The following is a 21,643-nucleotide window of genomic DNA, read 5'->3' on the forward strand; positions in this document are numbered from 1 at the left end:
CACACACACACACACACACGCAAAGACACCCTGTTGTCACACTCCCCCTCCAGAGCCTCACTCTCATCATCATTCCTATACTCATTTACTCCTACCAACCACAGGACTCAGAGGAGCTACAACTGGCTCTGTCAATGAACAGTGACAAGGTGTTGTTCTTTGGGTTTTTCTCCTCCCTCTCTCGCCTTCCGGGAACACTAATTGGCCACATGCAGAGTAATGTGACCAATCGAATCATCCTCGGCAGAGAGCCGGAGCTGCAGATCGGAAGAGCAGAGTGTTGGGCTCAGTCCGGCTCCCACGCCGAAGAGTTCCTGGGGTGACACTATCTTTTCCTCCCTTTACCTCGGGAATACCTTGGGATTTACCCCCCATCTTCTCATCCCACGGATTTGGTGGTTTTCCCGCCCCTCGCCTCGCCTCCTGCCCGCCCTCGGATCAGCGCTCGGCTGAAAAGGGCACCATCAGAGGGGTGATCGCTGGCCCTGGTGCTACACTACAGTGAGTAACCTTAAGGACAGACAGGGAGTAAGGCGATCCCAGCCACTGAGAGGGGGTGATACGAGACTGTGTGTGAGAGAGAGAGAGAGAGAGAGAGAGAGAGAGAGAGAGAGAGAGAGAGACAGAGAGAGAGAGAGAGAGAGAGAGAGACAGACAGAGAGAGGCAGAGAGAGTCAGAGAGGAGACACAGAGAGAGAGAGAGAGAGAGAGAGAGAGAGAGAGAGAGAGACCATAGAGAGAGAGAGAGACCATAGAGAGAGAGAGAGACCATAGAGAGAGAGAGGGAGAGAGAGAGAGAGAGAGAGAGAGAGAGAGAGAGAGAGTTGGGCCCTTGTGAGACTGTGGTGCATCACTACAGAAAGAAACTAAAAAAAAAATACTTTCAACTTTAAATTGTAAGATGGATTTTGTGCAATATTCTTGAACATTGTGCAAGAACTTGACCTGCGGAATCACAGATTTCAGCTAAACTTAACCAAGACTGTGTCTACTGTCAATAATGTACATGTAAATGAATACATAAACACAGCTTGTACCCTTAGAGACCCTAGACTGAAGAAGTCAAATAACAGGTCAACTTTTTCCAGCTAGAAGTAACAAAATGGGTGTTTCTTTTAATTTTTAACACATGTTAGATATAGGCCTAAGTAGGACAATGGCAGGTCAACTTGCACAACCTGTCCAACTCTGTTTTATAACCACAGAGAAAGCATTTACAGGATTTATCTATAAAATAACTGAGTGTCTATAACTGTTTAGCTCTGGGTGGTTAACAGGTTCTCCCCACTTGTTCTCAATGGATCTTTAAGGGGATGGGGGTAAAGCTGGACAATAGAGTGGGGAGTGGAGTTTCCATCCATATGCTATTAAACAACACTCGTCAGATGCGGTAATCAATACCAGTGGAGGCTAGTGGAGGGTGAAATCCTTACATATACCGATACCCCTTAAACTTTGACACCTAAGACAAACACTCAATAACATGCTAGTAATATGTTATCTACAATTAGCTTATCTGTGGGAAAATGGAAAAACTCTCCTGCAGCCCATTTTGCAGTATCATCGTTGGCTAAACTAAGCTATAGCCTAGGGAGCTGTGTAGCCCAGCTACAATATTTCCAACCAACAGCCCCAAACTATCTCAGCAGCCACTGAGCCCCCTCATCAATCCACACAGTGCTGTTTGTTAACATCATCTGATAGCCGCCGCTATCCCACACATACGCTGAGGAGAAAAGGGCCAGGCCCAAAAGACATGGGGGGATATGGGAGATTTGTAACCTCTGCTTGTGTGTGATTGTGTATCTATGTGATTGTATGTCTATGTCATTGTGTGTCTATGTGTGTGTGTGTGTGTGTGTGTGTGTGTGTGTGTGTGTGTGTGTGTGTGTGTGTGTGTGTGTGTGTGTGTGTGTGTGTGTGTGTGTGTGTGTGTGTTTGCCTCCTCTGCACGCCGTATGCCCCTCATGTGACGGCCTCTCTGAAGGCCTCTCTCAAGCTGGCATCCCGCCACCTCAGGAAAATGAAGCACTTCTTACTGCGCTAACACATAGCCATGCTTACTATTACCCTATATAATTTCTGTAATAACAGGCCCATGCTTGCCCTAGAGAGAAGAAGTGGTAGCTAGCAGCTAGCCTCCGCAACCTGACTTGTAGCCTTTGCCAGTGACTAGTTCTGACTGTAAAGAATCTGTCATTGAATTAGCCAACATAAGTGCCTCAATATTCCCCATTTTATGACACGCAATTACAGAGGTTGAAAAGTACACAATTGTCATACTTGACTAAAAGTATAGATACCTTAATATAAACTTACTCAAGTAAAAGTGAAAGTCATCCAGTAAAATGCTACTTGAGTAAAAGTTTTAAAGTATTTGGTTTTAAATATACTTAAGTATCAAAAGAAAATGTAGTTGCTAAAATATACTTAAGTGTATCAAAGTAAAAGTAAAAGTATAAATCACTTAAAATTCCTTATATTAAGCAAAGCAGACTGCACCATTTTCTTGTTTTTAAAATGTATGGACAGCCAGGGGCACACTCCCACACTCAGACATTATTTACAAAAGATGCATTTGTGTTTAGTGAGTCCGTCAGGCCAGAGGCAGTAGGGATGACCACGTGTTCTCTTGATAAGTGCTTGAATCTGACCATTTTCCTGTCCCGTTAAGCATTCAAAATGTAACAAGTACTTTTGGTTGTCATTGAAAATGTATGAAGGATAAAGTGCAATATTTTCTTCAGGAATGTAGTGAAGTAAAAGTAAAAGTAGTCAAAAATATAAATAGTAAAGTACAGATACCCCCAAAAACTACTTAAGTAGCACTTTAAAGTATTTTTACTTAAGTACTTTACACCACTGCACAATTATAATGTTGATGAATAAAATCCCTTACTCCAGCGAGGCTCCCACGACATTTAGCAACAATTGAATATTTTGTAACTGTCCTGATGTGTAGTCAAGGCTCAGGGCTAGTTTTTACTACCAAGTGTAATTGTATCCCTTACCCAGAAAAATAGAAAAACGATAACACAATTTTACTGTGTGAACTGTACAGATATTGTACAGCTTTCGACATGTACATTATTTAAGTGTTTTTGTTGTATCAAAGGAACAGCTTTGTTAGCTGTATATTCCATCTATACTTACAGACAGTGCAGGGTTCACAGTTTACAGGCTAAAGTTACACACAGAACAATCCCTTTAAGTCCCTCTGGTCCATGATGTGAGTTAGATACAGCACTTAAAAAACATTTTATAAAATATATGTGCAATGTTTTCTCAGCTCGTCTCTTACAGCTAGCTATATATACACAATGCAATCAAGAGACTTCATAAAAAGCACATTTCATCTCATATAAACCTCAAACATCATCATACTCTATTCTTGGTAAACCTTGTTCGAGTTCTGACAGAAAAATCATATAGCCATCATATAGTCTACAGTCAGTACATGAGGAGGGTGTATATTATTTGTTCAAGTGATCATCCATAAAGCATACTAACATGTTGCTGAACAAGACTAGAGAACAGAAGGGAGAGTGAAGTCCCAGAATGGTACTGTAGTGATTGTTACTGAGTCTGTTCCTCCAAGATTAAACTCACCACATTCCTGCTCTGCATGTCGCTGTGTTCCACTGACAGATACCCCACTGAGTACTTCTCTAATCACCTGCAACAACATTCTAGACGTTTCTGGAAGTTTCTGTCTCTCTCTGTCTGTCCCCCTATGTACATAACTAACTGCATAACAGTGTCAAAGTGGAATTGTAAAGTCAAAGTTGTCCATGTTTATAAAGTTGTTATAAATGGTCTTCTATGATTCTTGGCATAATTATGCATGTTTCCAGATACCTTTATCCTGACCTGCCCACTTGCCTGCCCTCGACCCCTCACCTCCCTGTAACCATGACAACCAAAATGACCAACGACCTGGACGGGAACAAGGTCTCCTCCTCCCCTCTCCTGTTGTCCACATCATCCCCATCCTACCTGTCTTGCCAGCGTCTGGTGACCAAGGACGGTCACTGTGCCCTGCGCTCCTCCCCTCCCTCTCCTGGCCTGTGGCCCTCCTGGGCCTCTGCCTCTGCCTGGCTGCTAGCTCTACAGGTAAAATAAATGAGTTGACGCACACCCTAAATAGTTGAAGAGGTGCTGCTGACTAAATGGAAAAGTAAACTTAAAATCAAAAGTTACACACAGACACTCTATGCGCCTGATTCGCAGACATATATTAAGACTAGTCCTGGATTTAAACTCTCAATTGAGAATATCCAATGAACTTGATTATTAGACCAGGATCAGGCTTAATCTTTGTCTGGGAAACCAGCAATAATTGAATGGGTAAATATACCCTGGCTCGTCCCTGCAGGACCTGTGGGGGGCAGTGGTGTGCCTGCGCTGGCGCTGGGTCCTCTTGGCCTTCTGCACCTCCTTCGTGGCCCACTGGCTGCTGTTCGCCTGCCTGTGGTACCTACTGGCCCACTTCAATGGAGACCTGGCGGTGGAGGACCACAACGCTCCTCCAGAGGGTCACGTAGTGTGTGTCAAACACATCACCAGCTTCACTGCAGCCTTCTCTTTCTCCCTGGAGACCCAGCTGACCATAGGGTACGGCACCATGTTCCCCAGTGGGGACTGTCCCAGTGCTATAGCCCTGCTGGCAGTTCAGATGCTGCTGGGGCTCATGCTGGAAGCCTTCATCACAGGTACTGTCTAATGGAGAGGATCCCTTCTCTTTCTCACTTTCTCAGTTTGTTGTTGTACCTTTCAATGCTGAGGGAACAGCTGTTTGATCTTCATCTTCGTTATTTTACTCTCTTGTTTATATTCGGTCTTTGTTTCAATGGGTCTCTTGAGATTAAAAAAAAATAGAACATACCTAATTCTAAGGAAAATGACTGATATGTAAATCTTCACTCTCTCTCTTACCCATCCCCGCCCTTCAGGTGCGTTTGTGGCTAAGATCGCCCGTCCCCAGAAGCGTGCGGGGGCCATCCAGTTCAGCCCCCAGGCGGTGGTAGGTCAGCACCAGGGCCAGCCCTGCCTCATGTTCCGGGCCACCAACCTTCTGCGCCGCCCCCTGGTGGATGTGGAGGTCAGTGCCGTCCTGTACGAAGAGAGAGACGACCAGGTCCTGCACCAGACCAACCTGGACTTCCAGCTGGACCGGCTGGGCCCCCGCCCCTGCCCATTCTTCATCTTCCCCCTCACCTTCTACCACATCCTGGACCGCCACAGCCCCCTTTACCCAGCCCTGCGTGAGGGCAGCACCAGCCACTTTGAGCTAGTGGTGTTTCTCTCCGCCTCACAGGAGGGCACGGGTGACGCCTGCCAGAAAAGAACGTCCTATCTGCGCCAGGAGATCCAGTTTGAGCGGCGCTTCGTGCCCGCCATGGGGCTGGACAAGCATGGCAGGTACCAGGTGAGCAGTCAGCACTTTGGCATGGCCCACTGCAAGGAGCCGCTGGACAAGGAGTGTGTGGTGCAGATCAACGGGGACGGGAGTGACAGGATGGAGTAAGGGGGGAAAAAGGAGTAGGGTGGAAGGGAAAGAGGGGTAGGAGAAGAGGGAGAAAGAAACGTGGGAGGAGAGGGAGGATGGGGAGAAGAAAGCATGGGAGGAGGGGAAGAAGGAAGCGTGGGAGAAGGGAAAGAAGGGGAAGAGGGTAATAGCTGAGAGGAGTAAGGGACAGAGACAACTTGGGATGGATGGGTTCCAGGGTTTACAATGTGTGTGTGTGTGTGTGTGTGTGTGTGTGTGTGTGTGTGTGTGTGTGTGTGTGTGTGTGTGTGTGTGTGTGTGTGTGTGTGTGTGTGTGTGTGTGTGTGTGTGTGTGTGTGTGTGTGTGTGTGTGTGTGTGTGAGGGAGGGTAGCAACATAGGGATAAAGATAGGGGCAGAAAGGGAGAGTTAGGGACATTATGGGAGGGACAGGTTTCTATGGCTCTGCTACCTGGTATCAGCTACCTACTTTTTATAGTCCCGTAGCTCTTCAAACATTCAACCTCCAGCTGCGTACCTCTAGCACCAAGGTCAGCGCACTCTCAAATGTTGTTTTTTGCCATCATTGTCAGCCTACCACATACGATACATGTATTAAACATAAGAATGAGTGTGTTTTTGTCACAACCCTGCTTGTGGGAAGTGACAAAGAGCTCTTATAGGACCAGGGCACAAATAATAATATAATGATAATCAATCATTTACTTTTTGCTTACATATAAAACCCTATTTGTGAATAAAAAATGGTGAATAACTCACCACAGGTTAATGAGAAGGGTGTGAATAACTCACCACAGGTTAATGAGAAGGGTGTGCTTGAAAGGATGCACATAACTCTGCAATGTTGGGTTGTATTGGAGAGAGTCTCCGTCTTAAATCATTTCCCGCACACAGTCTGTGCCTGTATTTAGTTTTCATGCTAGTGAGGACTGAGAATCCAGTCTCACATAGGTACGCGATTTGCCAAGGCAAGAAACTCTGACCGCAGCCCTATCCAGAAATCTGGCAGTGGCTTCTGATTAAATTACATTTTCACAGAACGGCTTGTTGCAATTTCGGTGAGGCTCTCTTGTTCAGAAAACGGTAAGTGGACTGGAGGGATAACGAATCCAGTTGTTTATGTCATCCGTTTCGGGAAAGTACCTGCGTAATTGCACATCCAGCTCATTCAGGTGCTTCGCTATATCACTTTTGACATTGTCCGTAAGCTTGAGTTAATTTGCACACAAAAAATCATGCAATGATGGAAAGACCTGTGTGTTGTCCTTGTTAATGCAGACAGAAAACTTCTTGATTTTGTCCCGCACATTGAATATAGTTGCAGAGAGTCCCTGTAATCCTAGATTCAGATCATTCAGGTGAGAAACAACATCACCCAGATAGGCCAGTTGTGTGAGAAACTCGTCATCATGCAAGCGGTCAGACAAGTGAAAATTATGGTCAGTAAAGAAAACCTTCAGCTCGTCTCTCAATTTTAAAAAAACTTGTCAATACTTTGCTCCTTGATAAACAGTGCACTTCTTTGTAAAAGCGTCACATGGTCGCTGCCCATATCATTGCATAATGCAGAAAATACATGAGAGTTCAGAGGCCTTGCTTTAACAACGTTTTCACTGTAGTGCCTAAAACGTCTTTCAAGCTATCAGGCATTCACTTGGCAGCAAAAGCCTCTCGGTGGATGCTGCAGTGTACCCAAGAGCCTCTCGGTGGATGCTGCAGTGTACCCAAGTGGCGTCGGGAGTAACTGCTTGCACACGCGTTACCACTCCACTATGTCTCCCTGTCATGGCCTTTGCGCCATCAGTACAGATACCAACGTATCCTGACCACCAAAGTCCATTTGATGTCACAAACCTGTCCAGTACTTTAAAAATATCCTCTCATGTTGTCCTGGTTTCCAGTGGTTTACAGAAGAGGATGTCTTCCTTAATTGACCCCCCATAAATGTAAGGGAGATATACCAGGAGCTGTGCCAGGCCCGCTACGTCTGTTGACTCATCCAGCTGTAACGCATAGAATTCACTGGCTTGTATGCGAAGCAGTAATTGTTTCAGAACATCTCCTGCCATGTCACTGATGCGTCGTGAAACAGTGTTGTTTGATGAAGTCATTGTCTGTGTAGTTTTTGTTGGCCTTTTCCCCAGCATTGTCCCAGCCATATCCGCGGCAGCAGGAAGAATGAATTCCTCCACAATAGCATGGGGCTTGCCTGTCCTAGCCACTCTGTAGCTCACCATATAAGATGCTTCTAGCCCCTTCTTATGAATGGTATCTGTTGCGTTTATACGTCTTACTACTCGAAAGTCGTCTTTATTCTTGCTCAAAAAACTCCTGTGGCTTATTTTTCAAACTATCATGTTTCGTTTCTAAATGCCTGCCCAAGAGTGAAGGTTTCTCGCGAGAGAATAACGGTTGACGTGATTGGATGTTAATTATTTGACTAGGCTACCTGTACTTGACATTGTGTTGTTATTTCGCTGAACACTAGATGGTTTAATTTTATTTTTGGCAGTGAAACGAGGCTACTCAGGAGAGAAAAAAACTCACCCAAATGTATAGCCCCGTTGGAAAATATAAATGTACTGGGAATCACATTTTTATTTGGCGTACACCTGACGGCATTGCAAGTACCCCAGTTTGGACATATCTGGTCTAGTGGAATAAAGAACACAAGATTGTAGAACATGTTCTAGCTCCTGAGAACTCTAGAACCAACAGTTACATTCACTGCCATGAAGGATGATATTCCACAATCAATAACACTACGCTGCTGTGGAATACACTCTGGCTGCATTTACACAGGCAGCCCAAATCAGATATTCTGTCCAATTATTGGCAAAAGAGATTTTCGTGGTAATATTTGACAAATAATGATCAGAATTGGGCTGTCTGTGTAAACGCAGCCTCTGTAATGTAGATCATCCCACTTTGAAAGGTGACAACTCAATGTCTTCAATCATTTTCAGCTGAGGTATCACGCGCTAGAAGATATCAGTTGATTTAACTGCAACATTGATTAGATTACTGCCTTAAATGTTTATGAGAAATCTTCACTGAAATCAGTGTGTGTCTATTTACGCCAAATATTAGTCAAAGATGAAATGTAATACTATGTTATACATTGATTACACATGTTCAATATGTAAAATGCTATGGCTTTAGATTGAGCACTTTAGTGATAGGCTAAACATTTGGAGAAAGATGTAAGTAGATCATCTTTATATTTTCCCTTTGAATTTATGTAAAGACAAAAATCACTATTACATCATGCATTTGAGTCAACAGCAATAAACAAATATTAAAGAGTAAATGGAAATAATGTTATGGAAAGAAAGAGAGATGAAATCTTATTGTATCATAATACATGTTCCAATGGCTTGTACAGTGTACATTACATGTAATAAAATAATATTTTCTGAACAATTCAAATGGAGAAACAATACTTGTTCATACTTTCGCTATACTTAATTTCACAGAATCTCTCACGATACCCAATGTTTTACTAAATAACATAATATTCTATACATGTTGAATGTGGATGACAATTGGCTACAAAATGTAATCTTGTATGGCGATGAGGGTATTACAGCTGGGTGTGTATGTTACTATGTCAAGTCAGCCTCGCTACCATGCTGCCCCCTGTCTTTCCTCACCGGTACTGTGCAACAGCTGTTGGAAACTTATCAGAGCAGCAAACTATATGACATCACTAGAATACACACATTATTGAGAAAGCAGACAGAATGTGATTACCATTGTTTTATTTATGGAAAAATACAATACATCCATTTCCTTTTCATTTCAGAACACATAAGACAACATATTGCTACAGTGTTACATGATGGTATGTTCTAGAAATTAAACAAACATGGTCAATATTCAATATAATAGTACAATCTGCCAAAAGTAAAAACGTAGATTCACAGAGTGATTTTGAAAATGTTTCAACAGAAAAAAATGTTGAGAAACTGTTTTTGACACAGGTATTGTAACATTCCTTTGCCTTCTACACATACATTGGTCAATACATTGCTCCACAAAACCTTTTCAGTATGGAACATCAAACTATTAAATGACTGATGGCAAATAGAACCATCTATTTCCTTAAAATAGGCATGACCTCACTGTTTGACAACATGTGAGAATATTGTGTATAATAGCTAATACAATCATATTAATTAGAACAATATTAACAACAATCAATCATAATAGCCATATCATAACAATAACCGTATTAGTAATCTCTTGCATTATTCAATAAAATACTCTTATTTGTGTATTCAGGGAGGCTGTGGAACTACTTTAAAACCTCCATTTCAGTGCATGTAAGTCTGCGTGTGATCATGGACGTTTTAGTGTGTGTGTGTGTTTTAGTGTGTCTACTGTGTTAAGAGCAGAAGGCAGACTGCAGCTCTTTGAAAGCAGCCTGTCTCCGTTTCCTATCTAGCTCCTGTCTCTTCCGTTCCTCCTGCTCCTCTCGGATCTCAGCCTCAAACTTACTGCCCACCTTCAGAGCCTGCACCTGCATCATACAACACAATTAGATCTACAGTACAGCCAGGATTATATAACACCACTCTAAATCTGTACCTGAAACATTGGATGATGTAACAGACTCAAAAACAGCACAGAACACACACACTGTCACTGTATTTCTCTGTCTACCACTAGAGGTTGGATGTGGCATAAGACATGCTGATGTAGAATCCTGCTATGATGGGAAAGATGAGGAATAAATCAGGCCAGCTAATGTACGTCAGTTCTTAAAATAGCTGAGTGCTATACATCTGGGACACATGTCACACACCCTTCCCTTGTCCAATCAACCTGGTTTGTCATGGGCATTGATTCTATAACATTGACACATAAACCAACATTTTCTCACACATACATACCCTACCGTTTAAAAGTTTGGGATCACTTCAATGTCCTTGTTTTCCATGAAAACATACATGAAATGAGTTGCAAAAATGAATAGGAAATATAGTCAAGACGTTGACAAGGATATAAATAATGATTTTTAATTGAAATAATAATTGTGTCCTTCAAACTTTGCTTTCCTCAAAGAATGCTCCATTTGCAGCAATTACAGCCTTGCAGACCTTTGGTATTCTAGTTGTCAATTTGTTGAGGTAATCTGAAGAGATTTCACCCCATGCTTCCTGAAGCACCTCCCACAAGTTGGATTGGCTTGATGGGAACTTCTTACATACCATACGGTCAAGCTGCTCCCACAACAGCTCAACAGGGTTGAGATCCGGTGACTGTGCTGGCCACTCCATTATAGACAGAATACCAGCTGACTGCTTCTTCCCTAAGTAGTTATTGCATAGTTTGGAGCTGTGCTTTGGGTCATTGTCCTGTTGTAGGAGGATATTGGCTCCAATTAAGCGCCGTCCACAGGGTATGGCATGAAATTGCAAAATGGAGCGACAGCCTTCCCTCTTCAAGATCCCTTTTACCCTGTACAAATCTCCACATTTATCACCACCAAAGCACCCCCAGACCATCACATTGCCTCCACCATGCTTGACAGATGGCATCAAGCACTCCTCTAGCATCTTTTCATTTTTTTCTGCATCTCACGAATGTTCTTCTTTGTGATCCGAATACCTCAAACTTAGATGAGTCTGTCCACAACACTTTTTTCCAATCTTCCTCTGTCCAGTGTTTGTGTTCTTTTACTTAATCTTTTATTTTTATTGGCCAGTCTGAGATATGGCTTTTCTTTGCAACTCTGCCTAGAAGGCCAGCATTCCGGAGTCACCTCTTCACTGTTGATGTTGAGACTGGAGTTTTGCGGGTACTATTTAATGAAGCTGCCAGTTGAGGACTTGTGATGTGTCTGTTTCTCAAACTTGACACTCTAATGTACTTGCTCAGTTGTGCACCGGGGCCTCCCACTTCTCTTTCTATTCTGGCTATAGCCAGTTTGCGCTGTTCTGTGAAGGGAGCGGTACACAGCGTTGTACCAGATCTTCAGTTTCTTGGCAAATTCTCGCATTGAATAGCCTTCATTTCTCAGAACAAGAATAGACTGACTAGTTTCAGAAGAAAGGTCTTTGTTTCTGGCCATTTTGAGCCTGTAATCAAAGCCACAAATGATGATGCTCCAGATACTCAACTAGTCTAAAGAAGGCCAGTTGTAATTGCTTTAATCAGGACAACAGTTTTCAGCTGTGCTAAGATAATTGCAAAAGGGTTTTCTAATGATCAATTATCCTTTTAAAATGATCAACTTGGATTAGCTAACACAACGTGCCATTGGAACACAGGAATGGTAGTTACTGATAATTGGTCTCTGTACACCTATGTAGTTATCCCATTAAAAATCAGGCGTATCCAGCTACAAAAGTCATTTACAATATTAACAATGTCTCACTGTATTTCTGATCAATTTTATGTTATTTTAATGGACAAAAAAAATAGATTATTTCAAAAACAAGGACATTTCTAAGTGACCCCAAACTTTTGAACGGTAGTGTACGTATATACATACAGTACCAGTCAAAAGGTTGGACACACCTACTCATTTAATGGTTTTCTTTATTTTTACTATTTTCTACATTGTAGAATAATAGTGAAGACATCAAAACTATGAAATAACACATATGGTATCATGTCGTAACCAAAAAAGTTTTAAACAAAATATATTTTATATTTGAGATTCTTCAAAGTAGCCACCTTGCCTTGATGAAAGCTTTGCAAACTCTTGGAATTCTCTCAACCAGATTAATGAGGTAGTCACCTGGAATGCATTTCAATTCAAATGTGTGCTTTGTTAAAAGTTCATTTGTGGAATTTCTTTCCTTCTAATGCATTTCAGCCAATCAGCTGTGTTGTGACGAGGTAGGTGTAGTATACAGAAGATAGCCGTATTTGGTAAAAGACCAAGTCCATATTATGGCAAGAACAGCTCAAAAAAGCAAAGAGAAAAGATAGTCCATCATTACTTTACAACATGGTCAGCCAATTCAGAACATTTCAAGAACTTTGAACGTTTCTTCAAGTGCAGTCGCAAAAACCATCAAGCGCTATGATGAAACTGGCTCTCATGAGGACCGCCACAGGAAAGGAAGACCAAGAGTTACCTCGGCTGCAGAGGAAAAGTTCATTAGAGTTACCAGCCTCACAAATTGCAGCCCAAATAAAATGCTTCACGGAGTTCAAGTAACAGACAGATCTCAACGTCAACTGTTCAGCGGAGAATCAGGCCTTCATGGTCAAATTGCTGCAAAGAAACCACTACTAAAGGACACCAATAAGAAGAAGAGACTTGCTTGGAAATCTGTCCTTTGGTCTGATGAATCCAAATTTGAGATTTCTGGGTCCAACCACCTTATCTTTGTGAGGCGCAGAGTAGGTGAACAGATGATCTCTGCATGTGTGATTCCCACCATGAAGCATGGAGGAGGTGTGATGGTGCTTTGCAGGTGCTTTGCGGGTGATACAGTCTGTGATGTATTTAGAATTCAAGGCACACTTAACCAGCATGACTACCACAGCATTCTGCAGCGATACGCCATCCCATCTCGTTTGTTTTTCAACATGACAATGACCCAACACACCTCCAGGCTGTGTAAGGGCTATTTGACCAAGGTGAGTGATGGACTGCAGCATCAGATGACCTGGCCTCCACAATCACCTGACCTCAACCCAATTGAGATTGTTTGGGATGAGTTGGACCGCAGAGTGAAGGAAAAGCAGCCAACAAATCCTCTGCATATGTGGGAACTCCATCATATGCTGGAAAAGAATATTGGAAAAGCATTCTTCATGAAGCTGGTTGAAAGAATGCCAAGAGTGTGCAAAACTGTCATCAAGGCAAAGCGTGGCTACTTTGAAGAATCTAAAATATAAAATCTATTTTTATTTGTTTAACACTTTTTTGGTTACTAAATTATTCCATATGTGTTTTTTCATCGTGTTGAAGTCTTCACTATTATTATACAATGTAGAAAATAGTAAAAAAATAAAGAAAAACCCTTAAATGAGTAGGTGTCCAAACTTTTGACTGGTAACTGTACACACACACACACACACACACACACACACACTAGAGGTTGACCGATTAATCAGAATGGCCGATTAATTAGGGCCGATTTCAAGTGTTCATAATAATCGTAAATCGGTATTTTTGGGCGCCGATTTTGCCGAATCTTTTTTTTTTATATACCTTTATTTAACTAGGCAAGTCAGTTAACACATTCTTATTTTCAATGACGGCCTAGGAACGGTGGGTTAACTGCCTTGTTCAGGGGCATAAACGAAAGATTTTCACCTTGTCAGCTCGGGGGATCCAACCTTGCAACCCTACAGTTACTAATGCAATGCTCTAACCACCTGCCTCTCATTGCACTCCACGAGGAGCCTGCCTGTTACGTGAATGCAGTAGAAGCCAAGGTAAGTTGCTAGCTAGCATTAAACTTATCTTATAAAAAACAATCAATCAATCATAATCACTAGTTATAACTACACATGGTTGTTGATATTACTCGTTTATCTAGCGTGTCCTGTGTTGAATATAATCGATGCAACGCTGGGGGATGATTTAACAAAAGCGCATTTGCGAAAAAATCACAATCGTTGGACGACTGTACCTAACCATAAACACCAATGCCTTTCTTAAAATCAATACACAGAAGTATATATTTTTCAACCTGCATATTTAGCTTCAAGAAATCCAGGTTAGCAGGCAATATTAACTAGGTGAAATTGTGTCATTTCTCTTGCGTTCATTGCACGCAGAGTCAGGGTATATGCAACAGTTTGGACAGCCTGGCTCATTGCGAACTAATTTGCCAGAATTTTACGTAATTATGACATAACATTGAAGGTTGTGCAATGTAACAACAATATTTAAACTTGGGGATGCCACCCATTAGATAAAATACCGAACGGTTCCGTATTTCACTGAAATAATAAACGTTTTTTTTCCGAAATGATAGTTTCCGGATTCTACCATATTAATGACCAAAGGCTCGTATTTCTGTGTGTTATTATGTTCTAATTAAGTCTTCGATTTGATAGAGCAGTCTGACTGAGCGATGGTAGGCAGCAGCAGGCTCGTAAGCATTCATTCAAACAGTACTTTTGTGCGTTTTGCCAGCAGCTCTTCGCAAGCACAGCACTGTTTATGACTTCAAGCCTATCAGCCTAATGGCTGGTGTAACCGATGTGAAATGGCTAGCTAGTTAGCTGGTGTGTGTGCTAATAGCGTTTCAAACGTCACTCACACTGAGACTTGGAGTAGTTATTCCCCTTGCTCTGCAAGGGCTGCGGCTTTTGTGGAGCGATGGGTAACGCTGCTTCGAGTGTGGCTGTTGTCGATGTGTTCCTGGTTCGAGCCCAGGTAGGGGCGAGGAGAGGGACGGAAGCTATACTGTTACACTGGCAATACTATAGTGCCTATAAGAACATCCAATAGTCAAATACTATATTAACAACAACCTAAAACCTCTTACCTTGGAATATTGAAGTCTCATGTTAAAAGGAACCACCAATTTTCATATGTTCTCATGTTCTGAGCAAGGAACTCAAACTTTTTTATATGGCACATATTGCACTTTTACTTCTCCAACACTTTGTTTTTGCATTATTTAAACCAAATTGAACATGTTTCATTATTTATTTGAGGCTAAATTGATTTTTATTGATGTATTGTATTAAGTTAAAATAAGTGTTCATTCAGTATTGTTGTAATTGTCATTATTACAAATACATTTTAAAAACTCGTCAGATTAATCGGCATCGGCTTTTTTGGTCCTCTAATAATCGGTATCGATATTGAAAAATCCAAATCGGTCGACCTCTAACACACACACACCACACACACACACACACTCTCTTTCTCCTCTTCCTCCATCCCAGTCCTACCTTAGCCTCGAAAAAGGCCCGTGCCCCCATGACTCCCTCTGTGGAGACGTCTATCTCAGACAGTCTGGCCAGAGCCATCAGACCACTCTCCTCCAGCAGCTCGCCTGCAGCTGCTCGCCTGAAGATCAGCAGGAACTGGAGGAGAGAGGGAAACATCAAGGTGGGTAAGAGAGGCTCAGGCAGAACTATACATATCTATACTTTTTAGGTCAGTAGATTGTAAAATATATACATAGACACAGAGTTTTATTACAGTGCACTGCACATTGTGAAATAAACAGAATATGTTATTGTAGGTCATTTTTTGCTCTAAAATGGCTATGAAATGACTTTTTTTGTTAAATATAGGGTCCTACATTTAATGTACTGCCACAACAATTGTGTTTCATAGCTTGCAATCCCTACAAAGCTTCACTTAAGTGATCATGCCCAAGAAGCTTGTGTTTGGAGGATATATTGGCACGGGTGTTCGTCCGGTAAACTGTGCCAAAATATCCTCCAAACACCGGCCATTATCACTTTTGTACAACGGGTTACCAACATATTCAAATAATTATGGACATATTTTAATTAAAAAGTTATTTTTATGAATTTATTCATACTATTTCATCCTTCCACAAGATATAGTCCCGACACAAATCTAGGGTTGCTACCCAAACTGGGTGGTTGTTCGTTCTATTGGTCCGGTTGTTAGAGACGCGACCCAGACGTTCAGTCTTTTTTTTCTGTATCGGTGGACGCGAGCGACCCATTCGTTTGTTCTAAATGTAGCTTTGCAATACTGGCTGGCAATTTTCTTATCCCTTACTTGCTAGCTAGCCAACTACGGCTAACTTACAGTCACATCAAAAAGTGCAGCCAGAATAACACCAAAGTAGCTGCATTTGCATTTGCATTTGTTTAAGCTGCTTTCTAGAGACATTTATTTGGAAACATCCATAACAATGAGATAATGAGGCACGATTTCGCCTGGCATAGAAAATGTGCTCTCTCGTCAGTACACTGTTGTTCAGAGGAGCTAGCCAACAACACAGCTAACACAATCACTTCAAACTGGAGCTGGAAAGACTGAATTAGCTGCACTTCGTTTCATTTTACCTTTTATTATTATTTCTTTTCTCCCCAATTTCGATCTTGTCTCAATTTTTACAAATCCCCAATGGGCTCGGGATGCGAAGGTCGAGTCATGCGTCCTCCAAAACATGACACACCTGACTGCACTTCTTTAACATCCGCCCGCTTAATCCCGAAGCCAGCCGCACCAATGTGTCAGAGGAAACACCATTCAACTGACGACGAGTGATATCTTCTAATCACATAATTTAGAAGTGATAACTGTTCCTTCTAATATCATAACATCATTTAGAAGTGATAACTGTTCCTTCTAATATCATAACATAATTTAGAAGTGATAACTGTTCCTTCTAATATCATAACATCATTTAGAAGTGATAACTGTTCCTTCTAATACTTGTGTCATAAAATCATATAGACATTATAACAACTGTTCATGTCTGTGGGTTTAGTGTCGGAACTGTCATCCTAAGAAAAGTACTTTCCGTGTGTGAACTTGGTGTAGTAACCTGATATCAATCAATCAAATGTATTTTAGAAAGTTGTTTTTACATCAGCAGTTGTCACAGAGTACCATACTGATACCCAGCCTAAAACCACAAAGAGCAAGCAATGCAGATGTAGAAGCAGAGTGGCTAGGAAAACCTCTAGAGATGAACCAGGCTCTGAGGGGTGATAGAATTCCCCATCTAGCTGGCCCCATCTAGCCTGACCACCAGTGGTCCTAGGGGAACTGTGCTGTGTAATGGGATATGTCTGTGTGGAACTCCAATCAAGAGAATGAGAGGCAGAGAGAAGCAAGGATTGGTCGAGTCAACGCCCCAGAGCTGAAACACAACAGAGTCTTTGTATATCTCTGTTCAGATGCCCCTATCACCTGTTTAACCCTGTGAGTGAACACTAACTGTAAGTTGCTCTGGATAAGAGTGTCTGCTAAATGACTCAAATGTCAAATGTAAATGAGTGTGTGAGAGATAGGGAGAGAGGGGGGAGAAGGGGAGATAGAGGGGGTAGGAAAGATAAGGAGAGAGAGGGAGGGAGAAGTGAGAGGGAGGGGGTAGGAAAGAGATTGAGGGAGACGGGGAGTGGGAGGGAGAGGGAGAAGGGAGAGGGTAGGAAAGAGAAGGAGGGAGACTGAGGGAGTGGGTGGGAGAAGGGAGAGGAAGGGGGTAGGAAAGAGAAGGAGGGAGACTGAGGGAGTGGGTGGGAGAAGGGAGAGGGAGGGGGTAGGAAAGAGAAGGAGGGAGACTGAGGGAGTGGGTGGGAGAAGGGAGAGGGAGGGGGTAGGAAAGAGAAGGAGGGAGACAGGGAGAGTCGGAGGAAGAAGAGAGAGGGAAGGGGTAGAAAAGAGAAGGAGAGCCCTAGGACAGCAACAGCAACACAATTAGACCCAACCAAATCATGAGAAAACAAAAAGATAATTACTTGAAACATTGGAAGGAATTTACCAAACAACAGGGCAAACTAGAATGCTATTTGGCCCTAAACAGAGGGTACACAGTGGCAGAATACCTGACCACTGTGACTGACCCACAATTAAGGAAAGTTTTGACTATGTACAGACTCAGTGAGCACAGCCTTGCTATTAAGAGACCCCCCCCATACACACAGAGTGATATTGAGACACAGCCTTTTACAGACAGTCCTGAGAGCAGTGCAGTGCCTTCAGAAAGTATTCATACCTCTTGACTTATTACACATTTTGTTGTTACAGCCTGAATTCAAAATTGCGAGAAAAACCCCAATAATAATGTCACCCACCTACCCACAATACCCCATAACGTTTAATGTTTGCACATTTATTAAAAATGAAATTCTGAAATTTACATAAGTATTCACACCCTGTCTTGCCATAGATTTAAGTAAAAACTGTAACTTGGCCACTCAGGAACATTCATGGTCTTATTGGTAAGCAACTCCAGTGTAGATTTGGCATTGTGTTTTAGGTTATTGTCCTGCTGAAAGGTGAATTCCTCTCCCAGTGTCTGGTGGAAAACAGACTGAACCAGGTTTCCTCTAGGATTTTGCCTGTGCTTAGCTCCATTCTGTAAATTATCCTAAATTATCCTGAAAAACTCCCCTGTCCTTAAAGATTACAAGCATACCCATAACATGACCCAGCCACCACTATGCTTGAAAATATGGAGAGTGGTACTCAGTAATGTGTTGTATTGGATTTGCCACAAACATGACACTTCATGTTCAGGACAAAAAGTGAATTGCTTTGCCACATGTTTTGCAGTATTAATTTAGTGCCTTGTTTCAAAGAGGATGCATGTATTGAAATATTTGTATTCTGTACAGGCTTTCTTCTTTTCACTCTGTCAATTAGGTTAGTATTGTGGAGTAACTACAATGCTGTTGATCCATCCTCAGTTTTCTCCTTTCTCCTATCAACTCTGTAACTGTTTTAAAGTCCCCATTGGCATCATGGTGAAATCTCTGAGAGGTTTCCTTCCTCTCCGGCTACTGAGTTTGGAAGGACACCTGTATTTTTGTAGTGACTGGGTGTATTGATACACCATCCAAAGTGCATTAAAAATGTTACATGTTCAAAGGGATATTCAATGTCTGTTGTTTTATTTTTAATCATCTGCCAATAGTGGCACTTCTTTGCGAGGCATTAGAAAACCTCCCTGGTCTTTGTGTTTGAATCTGTGTTTGAAATTCACTGTTCGACTGAGGGACCTTACAGATAATGTTTGGGGTACATTAATGTCATTTAAAAAATCATGTCTAACATTAGTATTGCACACAGAGTGAGTCCATGCAACTTATTATGTGACTTGTTAAGCACATTTACACTCCTGAACGTATTTAGACTTGCCATAACAAAGGGGTTGAAAACTTATTAACTCAAGACATTTCAGCTTTTACTTTTTAATTAATTAGCAAAAATTCTAAACATAAAAATAACATGTTTCTACTTTGACATTATGGGGTATTGTGTGTAGGCCAATGACAACGAAAATATCAATTGAATCCATTTTAAATTCAGATTGTAACACAACAAAATGTTGGAAAGTCAAGTGTGAATACTTTCTGAAGGCACTATATGTTTTACTGCAGTTAAAAAATACACACTGTAATTAACAGGCCTCTATGAGGCACACACACACACACACACACACAGGGAAATTGACATGGAAGTAGAAAATACAGTACACACACCTCTCTGTAGCTCAGCTTGCCGTCAAAGTCCTCATCCACCTCTTTGATCATGTTCTTGAGGCCCAGGTGGGTCTGAGGAGCTCCCAGCTTCTCCATCATCATCTTCAGCTCCATCAGGTCTATGAAGCCGTCCTTACCACTGTCAAACCTACAGAGAGAAGAGGGTTGATCCATGAACTTACATTATAACAGCACAACTCTATGAAGCCTTCCTTACCCCTGTCAAACACTATACTGTATATACACAATTATGTGGACACCCCTTCAAATTAGTGGCTATTTAAGCCACACCCGTTACTGACAGGTATATAAAATAGAGCACACAGCCATGCAATCTCCATAGACAACCATTGGCAGTAGAATGGCCTTACTGAAGAGCTCAGTGAATTTCAACGTGGCACCGTCATAGGATGCCACCTTTCCAACAACGTCAGTTCGTCAAATTTCTGCCCTGCTAAAGTTGCCCTGGTCAACCGTAGGTGCTGTTATTGTGAAGTGGAAACGTCTAGGCCACTCAAGCTCACCGAATGGGACCGCAGAGTGTTGAAGTGTGTAGTGCATAAAAATCATCTGTCCTCAGTTGCAACACTCAATTTCGAGTTCTAAACTGGCTCTGGAAGCAACGTCAGCACAAGAACTGTTCGTCGGGAGGTTCATTAAATGGGTTTTCAAGGCTGAGCATCCGCACACAATCCTAAGATCACCATGCACAATGCCAAGTGTTGGCAGGAGTAATATGAAACACATTTTCTGGAGTGATGAATCAGCTTCACCATCTGGCAGTCCGACGCACAAATCTGGGTTTGGCGGCTGCCAGGAGAACGCTACCTGCCCAAATGCATAGTGCCAATTGTAAAGTTTGGTGGAGGAGGAATTATGGTCTGGGGCTGTTTTTATGGTTTGGGTTAGGCCCCTTAGTTCCAGTGAAGGGAAATCTTAACACTAAAGCAGTTATTAACATTCCAGACACAAGCATTTCGCTACACCTGCAATAACATCTGCTAGACACGTGTATGTGACCAATACAACTTGATTTGATTTAGAAGATTCTGTGCTTCCAACTTTGTGGCAACATTTTTGGGGAGGCCCTTTCCTGTTTCAGCTTGACAAGGCCCCGTGCACAAGACGAGGTCCATACAGAAATGGTTTGTCGAGATCGGTATGAAAAAACTTGTCTGGCATGCACAGAGCACTGACCTCAACCCCATTGAATACATTTGGGATGAATTGGAACGCATACTGCGAGCCAGGCGTAATCGCCCAAAATCAGTGCCCGACCTCACTAATGCTCTTGTAGCTGAATGGAAGCAAGTCCCCGCAGCAATGTTCCAACATCTACTTGAAAGCCATCCCAGAAGAGTGCCCATGATTCTGGCATGAGATGTTCGATGAGCAGGTGTCCACATACTTAGTCATGTAGTGTACAGGTGTGTCTACATACAGCCAGGGAGAGAGGAAGGTACACAGACATTACACTACCTCACATTAAATTACCAGGAGAGGAAACATGTCATGTCTGTTTGTCAAAAAGGACAACAACTATGGGTAATAGATAGTTATATAGTCAACAACTAAAGCCCAGAGGTGTTTCTCATGGTCAGCTCAAATGCTCTGCAAAACCTCATGGCTCTAGTAAGATATGTGCCAAGTTCAGCCTAGACTGGCTGACAGGCACAATGTGCTGAAAGGCATCTATACCCTGAGTCTGAACAGACAGCCACATCTAGACATAGAGATACAGGCCCTAAACCTACCAATGACATTAAACACACACACACACACACACACACACACAGGAGAGACAGATATATTGTGATAAAGGTCTGATGTCGGGAATAGCGATCCGGGTGGTCGAACCTAACTAGACAGTCCCCTGATAGCTGTATGCGCTTGACTGACACACACAAACACCAACTTTCCCTGATCAATCACAGTTAAACTCACAACACACTCATTTGTCATCAGACACAAAGCAGATTAATTAAGGGCTTTGGGGGTCCTAGATAAACAGATC

General features: G+C 42.2%; 2 protein-coding genes across 3 annotated transcripts in view; one reads left to right on the forward strand and one right to left on the reverse strand.

Moving 5' to 3' along the window:
- Positions 1–229: 229 nt before the first annotated feature.
- kcnj13 (potassium inwardly rectifying channel subfamily J member 13) lies at positions 230–5,554 on the forward strand. 2 transcript variants are annotated; one of them, XM_029673905.2, is made up of 4 exons: positions 230–501; positions 3,855–4,113; positions 4,376–4,712; positions 4,953–5,554. In XM_029673905.2, exons 2-4 carry the CDS (start codon positions 3,913–3,915, stop codon positions 5,525–5,527), a joined length of 1,113 nt encoding a protein of 370 aa, XP_029529765.2. In that variant the 5' UTR covers positions 230–501; positions 3,855–3,912; the 3' UTR covers positions 5,528–5,554. The 2 variants fall into 2 exon arrangements, with proteins under 2 accessions (XP_029529765.2, XP_064880190.1); XM_065024118.1 differs by lacking the exon at positions 230–501 and having other exon boundaries at positions 3,823–4,113.
- A 3,698-nt stretch (positions 5,555–9,252) lies between these two features.
- LOC115137586 (EF-hand domain-containing protein D1-like) overlaps positions 9,253–21,643 on the reverse strand; it is a 23,189-nt gene continuing 10,798 nt past the window's right edge. Inside the window, exons 2-4 of the mRNA XM_029673904.2 lie at positions 19,630–19,777; positions 15,385–15,519; positions 9,253–10,030 (exon numbers count right to left, since the gene is read on the reverse strand). Of these exons, the coding sequence (XP_029529764.2) occupies positions 9,896–10,030; positions 15,385–15,519; positions 19,630–19,777 (418 nt within the window). The 3' untranslated portion in view covers positions 9,253–9,895. The remainder of the gene's footprint in view (positions 10,031–15,384; positions 15,520–19,629; positions 19,778–21,643) is intronic.

Source organism: Oncorhynchus nerka, linkage group LG11, assembly GCF_034236695.1.
Source record: "Oncorhynchus nerka isolate Pitt River linkage group LG11, Oner_Uvic_2.0, whole genome shotgun sequence".
Lineage (NCBI taxonomy): Eukaryota > Metazoa > Chordata > Actinopteri > Salmoniformes > Salmonidae > Oncorhynchus > Oncorhynchus nerka.